Source organism: Egretta garzetta, unplaced genomic scaffold (assembly GCF_000687185.1).
Source record: "Egretta garzetta isolate BGI_Z169 unplaced genomic scaffold, ASM68718v1 scaffold463, whole genome shotgun sequence".
Classification (NCBI taxonomy): domain Eukaryota; kingdom Metazoa; phylum Chordata; class Aves; order Pelecaniformes; family Ardeidae; genus Egretta; species Egretta garzetta.
In genome coordinates, this window is record NW_009259188.1 from 784,041 (window position 1) to 791,442 (window position 7,402).

At 46.5% G+C, this 7,402-nt stretch overlaps 1 protein-coding gene across 1 annotated transcript in view; it reads right to left on the bottom strand.

The window, feature by feature from the left end:
* Nucleotides 1-4,231: 4,231 nt before the first annotated feature.
* CDH20 (cadherin 20) overlaps nucleotides 4,232-7,402 on the bottom strand; it is a 39,301-nt gene continuing 36,130 nt past the window's right edge. Inside the window, exons 10-11 of the mRNA XM_035891316.1 lie at nucleotides 6,212-6,463; nucleotides 4,232-4,731 (exon numbers count right to left, since the gene is read on the bottom strand). Of these exons, the coding sequence (XP_035747209.1) occupies nucleotides 4,232-4,731; nucleotides 6,212-6,463 (752 nt within the window). The remainder of the gene's footprint in view (nucleotides 4,732-6,211; nucleotides 6,464-7,402) is intronic.

Consider the following 7,402-nt stretch of genomic DNA (forward strand, 5'->3'; position numbering starts at 1 on the left):
CAGCAGCATAAAATGATTAAGAGCAATAAAAGCTGAAGGAGAAATGACAAAACCAAGAGGGACCTAATAAAGCTGGATAAATGGGCAATGCAGCAGCAAATGAAATTCAGCTTTGTAAGAAATTTACACCAGGAAGAATGAGGTTAACTCTTTTTATGCATTCTTGAGTTCTGCATTTTGCTCTGAAGAGATCTGGGCTCTTGACAGGCAGCTTAGAGAGCTGCTACTCAGAGCCCAGATGCCATGACCAATGCAGTATAAGAGATGGCAGGTCATGCAATCTACCTAGACAAGACAGAGATGCATGGTAGGAAGGGAAAAGGAAAACATCAGAGACTGTAGTGTTTGCCCATGGTCATGCATAAAACCAAATATAGAGCAGAGGACTTGGGAATGTCATGCCTAGGGCCAGTCTCTGAAGCGCCTGGATAAATCCCCAGAGGCCAGGCCATTAGCTGAGAGCGAAGCACCTCCAGAGGGCCGTAGCGTCATACAGATGGCCAAGACGGGGGCGGGGGGGGAATGAATCGCTCTTTGTCTAGGTCTGTTAGTTAGAGAGTGAGCTTAGATGGGTTGCTTAGGCCGTATGCTCTATTTTTAAGTGGCTGGAATTAGTAAAATGTTTTACACCCTCTCTTATTTTTTCTCCTGAACCATTTATTTTCATCCATGGCTGAGACTAGGGGGATTGTTCCTGGATGGTAAATCCTTTTGCTTTTGCCTGAGAATTGGAAGCTGTGGGGGAAAAAAGAGTCGTCAGAGGAACAAAATGAAATTAATAGTGATAAAAGCTCTATGCACTCAGACCAGTGTCGGAGCACGGGGGTACTGGGGACACTGGTGAGGGCATATGGGATCCTGTTCTGGCCCTCTGGCTTTTCTGCCCTTACACCAGGGCAGTGGACAGAGAGTGGGTCCCACTCAGGATTGGGGCTGTCACTTGGAGGTGCCTGCTGGTGCGGAGAAGGCCAGTCCCTCCACCATGGCAGGCTGAGCACCCTGGCTTAGAGTCTTCTCCCCTCTTCTACCTTGGCTCAGGCCTCCTGAGCCCTGATGTGTGCATAAGTGGATCTTTTTAATATCTCATCAGTAAAACCAGAGCGTTTTGTTTGTGGGAGGGTGATAGATACAAGTGTTGGTTGTTTGCATAGAGATTTCATAGATCGCAAAAACACTGTCACCTGTTCCAAAAAATGGGAAAAAAAAAAAAGCCGGGCTGCCAAGTGCCTAAGAGACACCAGCTGGTAAGTGTCACAGCACCAAGCTGTCTGACTGTTGACTGGGCTCACCAGCCGAGGCAAACTTGGGGATAATCAGACAGCCTAGGGGTGGCGTGCAGCTCGGGAAGGCGGGTTCCGAGCCCGATCTCCCTGCAGGCTCCCCTGTGGTGTGAGTGTCAGAGCCTGACACAAGCGCCGCTGGTCCTTCCCCATCGGGTGATGCACACACGGGGAAGCCGGTCTCAGCTGCTGCACAGCCTGTCTCGCAGAGGCCACTGCTGCGAGCTTCTGTGGAGTAAAACCAGACTTTGAAGCAGCTTTTCCTGGAAAAACCCTCAGTAAATGCAGTAGGCATCTTCAAGCGGAAGGCAATATGATGCTGGACTGCATTTCTACCCTCCTTCATCCCACTCTGCCTGCCATGGGAGAAGCGAACCATTGTGGTATCAGGACACGAAGAACTTCATGTTACTGTAGACTGGGACTAAAGGGAGAGACAGTAATGGTTTGAAAATACCAAACCGTAGCTCTACAGAGGGACAAACTCATCTATGTGCATTGCAGGCTTGTATGGCAGCAAGGGATACTTGCCTTATACTTCCCAGGAAAGGCTTTTAATACTGAATATATTGATGCAGTGGAAGATTGCCTGGAAAGGTTACAGCTGGGGGTTTTAAGAATAAACAGGCACCTGCCTAAAATACATAAACTTGATGATTAATTCAAACAGGGAAGTGGTAGAATAGACATCCTCTCTGTCTTCATTCCTGCCCTATGTTCTGTGATTATTGTGGCGTCAGGAGATGAGGAAGCTTTCAGAAGTCTCAATGCCATTTTTGCATGTTTTACACCACTTCCTTGATCATGGTGGCTACACTTCTTTGTCTAGTGTCATAAAATCAATATGATATGTGAGGGTAAGTGCTACAGGATGAGTAAAAGAATCATTACCACATAATTTTCAGTGCTCTTTCTGCAATGGGGTAAGGCAGGTTCAGGTGATAAGCTGAATCCATGGTATATTACATTTGCGAAGGCAGAGATTTTCATCATGCCAGATGAGCAAATGTTTGAGAAGTCACTAAAACTTTTTTTCCTTTCTGGCTGCCTGGCTCTCAAGGGGTGCATGACTTCGTACAAGTCTGTGGAAACAAGGCCCCTGCCTTAAATTAGGACACCCTAAGATGAGGCTAAGTAGAGGCAGCAGTGTTTTGCACACTTCTGCAACAGGAACTGAGCACAGTATGCACATGGTAACAGTGTGGTAACTGGGTGGTTATGTCTGCACCTCTATTTTCTGGGCAATCTGAGATGGAGAGAGTCCCTAGCTAGAAAGAAACCTGCAAATGTCATTGCAGACTCGGGCTTTCAGAAGCCTTTTGCTGCCTTCTGTGAAGCTTGTGTTAGTGTCATTTCCCTGGCTCTTCCTATTTACAGGTGCAAACAAAACAAGATCCAGGCTCAAATCTTTGACTGCAGAGTAAGCATGACCAGAAATTGATACTGCGTGTTACAGTCTGCCATGTCTCTGAAAGCAGCAGATTCTGTCAGGGCTGTGTAACTGGTTTCTAAGCTGCTCAATGCCCCAGCCATAACGTTTCGAAAAAATCAGCCAAGACTTTCTTTTGACTTCAGCATGGTTGGCATAGAAAAAGTAACTAGTCTGGTGGGCTGCACTTGGGCTTATTCACTGCTAAGGCCAATGTCCAAGTGAACACCAATAAAAGAAGCATACCATCTGCTCAAACTGGCAAACTGAAGGCTTGTCTCCTTGACACGATGCTGATGAATCATTTCTTCTTGATGCTCAAGGCATGTAAAGCCACAGGCAAGCACTAACTGCTGTCTTGCAAAGTAGTCAATAAATTGCCATCAGACTTTCCCTTCTGTTTAACTTTTATTAAAAGAGGTGCTAAGGTACTGTACTGTATGCAGTACATCATATTTATTACCAAAATTAACAAATATACAAAACTTATACATGTAATTTTCTTACATCCATTTATTGGTCTATAATACTGCATTTGTTCAAGTAGGTTATCTACAGTATGTAAACATCCCTTGGATTGACCTCACACAGATTAGGAAAGCCCATCTAACCCATGTAGTTACCAAATATAGCTTTTTCTTTTTTTAAAATTTATTTGGCTTTCATTGGTAGAATCTAATCTTCACATTTGGCACATGGAAGAGACATCTACAGTGCAAAAGAGGCAGATTTTCTGGTTTTGTTCTGAGCAGTTTAGCGGAGTCATGGTTTTAAAGAGCTGAGAACAAATTTACACAAACTTGATAGGAGATGGATTAGTGTTAATGCTCATAGATCAGCCATTAAACTAGAGCAGAAATTCAAAGCCTCTTCCCCAGCCCGCTCGGCCAGGTGGAAAAAAAACCTCAGCCTTGTTTCTAAAGGATTAAAAAAGGGACTCTGTTAGCAACAGAGAGGGGAGGTTTAGTTGACAAAGAGCCCTCTGAGATTCCAGTGCCAATTTTCTGCATTGTGGTTTTTTTTTTTTTCCCCCTCTTGGTTAGCAAGCAATTTTTTTTCTTTTTTATTGGGGGAAAAATAACCGGTGGGGAACCACTTTTCTATACCGGCAATTTCTCAGTGAGTTGGAGATTACAGCTGGGGTTTACAGATCTTTGAATCCAGATGCATAGAGCTCAGTAAGCTGCCGTGTACAAGGGAGAGAGAGAACGAGGCGGGGCGGGGGGGAAAGAAAGAGAGTGTCATTATATTCCAGTTGTGGAGCTTTCCAATTTTGCTGTAAAAAAAAAAACAGGAAAAAACTTTCTTCCTTCTGCTTCTCACTGTTTCAGAAGTGTGACTTAATTTAACTGAGTAAAGCTGATCCAGAGAGACCTTCATTCGCACCCTTCTTCCCATTCTCACCCAAGCACCGTATTGCTATTTTTCAGGAGGCCTCACCCATGTCCATGGAAGCATCTGATGAGAATGGACCTAACCGGACACTGTTTCCCGTGGAAACCCCTCAGCCATTCCTTGTCCGTTACCACAGAGCCCCACTGCTGTCCGTGGCACCGTACATCTCGGCCAGCTTTTTGAAGCGCGGCCCCCAGTCCGTCAGGTAGTCGTAGCTCTGGTCTGAGTCTGTCGTCACCGACTGTAGGGAGCTGAGCGACTCCGCCACCGAGCCGTTCCCTTCAAACATGTACGTCTGGAGGGAGTCGAAGGGAGGCGCCCACAGGTCCATGTCAGCTTCATACAGCTTGGCGAGCACGTAGTTGTGGACGTTGTTGTCCATGACGCACGCCTGAGGCACGTATCGGGAGAGGCTCTCTATTTCAGGGAGCATGTCCTGCCGGTTTTTCACCACCAGCTGGGCCTCCCGTGGGTTCCACATGGCGGCAATATCGAAGGCCTCTGTATCCTCCTCCCCGCCGCCCTCGTCATCGTACCTGACGATGTTCTCGTGGATGTTCTCCTCCTCATCGATGATGTACGGCTGCTTCCGCTGGCGCCGCATGGAGAGGATGAGGAGCACCAGCACTGTGGGAGGCAACCGAGACACAGGGCTGTCAGCGAGGGGGCATCTCTTGCAAGGCCTTCAGACTCTCTGCTGCCTTGTTTTCCCCCCGGTGAGCCCAGCCAGCCCCTTGGACTTAATGAGCTGTGGTGTTTGCGGGCAGAGGGGTGCAGAAATCCCCTCCCCCAGTCAAAATTAGGAGCTTGAGGTCCTGCTAATCTCTTCCTTCTCTCACCTTAATTCTTAACTCTCAGTGATGTTTAGGACGTCTCTATCCAGTGGTGCTTGCTGCACTGTGGAGGTACTTGAGCTACTTTTAGGCTAGCCAGATCACTAATGGTTTATCTGCAGTGGCACACAGCTCCATAGAGATAATTTTCTCCTGTTGCGTGGCTGGGTTTTGCAGCCTGCTTTGGGGATACCTCTTGGGCTGGGCGCCGCACGTGCCCTAGGCGGATGGTGCTGAGGCACCGCGGTGATATGTCTGCCTACATGGCAAAATGCAGAGCTAGCCCCTTAGTCTGCTCCAAAGCGTTCTTGTGTTTATCTGCAAGGCACTGCCTTGGGCTGGGTAGAACTACTGCTGGTTGCTCTGCGCTAACGAGATGCAGATGCTTCTTAGCACGGGGAGAAGTGGTTATACAGGCACTGGAGGCCTTTACTATGGAAAATATGCTGTCACCTGGTGACTGTATTTCCAGGGCTAGAACTCAGCAAAGGTTTTGAATGCTGAAATTTTGGACTGAGATATCCAGGCTCCTTTGCAGGGCCAGAATCGAGGCACTTTCAAAGAATTTTTCTTGCATTCTACTCCACTGCTCCTCAAAACGGTTCCTCTGAAATTTCAGGGAATGTGTGTTTTCAACTAGTATCTCATGACTCAAGAGAGTGAATGAGGGAACTGAAGTTGCTTTTATGCCAACAGCTAACAGGGGACATAGAAGGCCTGGGCAAGCAAAGCATGAAATTTATTTGCGGAGACAGAACATGTGCAAGATGCTTGGCCCCTTTAGAGCAGAACAGGCACCATTAAAATGTAGTGTCTCAAGGAAAAAGGATGGAGGTGGGGGTATCTCCTGCCAAAGGACAAGAGGTGGAACTGGACTTGTCACTCCTGTTTTCTGCAAGAGCTTATGATCAGAAACTGCTGACGATGAGAAAGTAACTTGTGCACTTGTCCACAAGAGCCACAGTTCTCTGTACTTCCTCCTGGCATACTCCTTCCAGGAAAGCAGGGCCATACCAGACACCCTAGCCCTTTGGGGATCTGGCAGAAATATTTGCAGGCCATATTTTTCCCCCATTCCTAGACCCCAGGGTCTGAAGTCATATGCAGCTGACTACACCATCTGGTCCCTGATTTGTCCCTTTAAGTATGTGTGCGTCTACATATAATATATATATATAAATAGATATGTGTGTGTGTGTCCTTCACCTTCAGTGGATCAGCAACCCCCTGGCCAGAACCCTTTGTCCCCTCCCAGGAAGCAGCCAAGAGTTTACCTAGCAGGACAAAGATGCAGGCGAGGATCGCAATGAGTGCCCCTCTGCTCAGGCTGACGGGGAGCACGTAGGCTTCCGCATTGCAGGACATGACCATGCCATCATCATCGCAGCTGCACACGTGCACGGTGAGCGTACCCGTGCTGCTCAGCACAGGGCGACCATTGTCGCTAATCAGGATGGGGAGGTAAAAGGTGTTCTGCTCATGCTGTCTGAAGCCAGAGCGCCTTGTCAAAATCCATGCTGTGTTATCTAGGGGTAGAAAAATAAATGGAGAGAAGAGCTTATATGCAGAAAAAATATATTCGGCTGAGAAAGAAGGTTAAAAAAAAATCATCCCTAGACCCACATCCATTTTTCTTCTCTCTTTGTTTTTTATCAGTTTGTCGTTAATCAGCATTTTGCCTCTGCCTCCCCTGTTCCAGTACCTTCTTAGGCCAGAGCTCCAAACCTGCAAGGCATATGCACCTTTTCAGTTGCCTTTACCCCTTATGCCATAAAAAGCAAACTCACAGCCTTCAGATTTAGCTAAAAGAGCTTTCAGAAGGCAGGACAGAACAAAACCATTGAAGGCAACTTGTAGTCCCTGTTTGTTCATGCTCAGCAGCTTTTCTAGACCTCACTCTTAAGTGCTGCCACCATTTTGGAGATGTTAGTGTATAACCCTTGTGGACATGTTAATGTTCTCTTTGTTTTTTGATACATGGCATGGCCATCTGCTTGAGGCAACAAGGAGACAAATGAAAAAGCCAGCTTGCTATTCTGGAGCAGCAGCGAGTCGAAAGTTGCAACTAAACATTTTTCAGTGAAATACATGCAATTTCATTGGCACTTTTGCCATTGAAAAAAATCTGGATGTTTCATGTCATGATTGTCAGAATTATTCTGCTTTGATTTGACCATCCTGCTTCATTTCATGTGACTGCCTGTTTTTTATAAGAACTTGAATCAAAATGAATCAAAATGATGTTGCTGAAAAAAAATAGTAAGAGTGACCTAACAGCCAGTTGCTGTTGGTCATCTCAAGGGAAATTTGAGCCCTTTCGGGCTTTTTCCTCCATATTCAGCATGTTTTTTTAAAATGTCAGGATTTCCCAGTGGCATTTGAATTCCTGTCTACCCCCTCCCTCAAATTCCTCAGCCTGTGCACCAAGTTTCCTAATCAGAGGGAAATTGGATTTGGGAATTTTT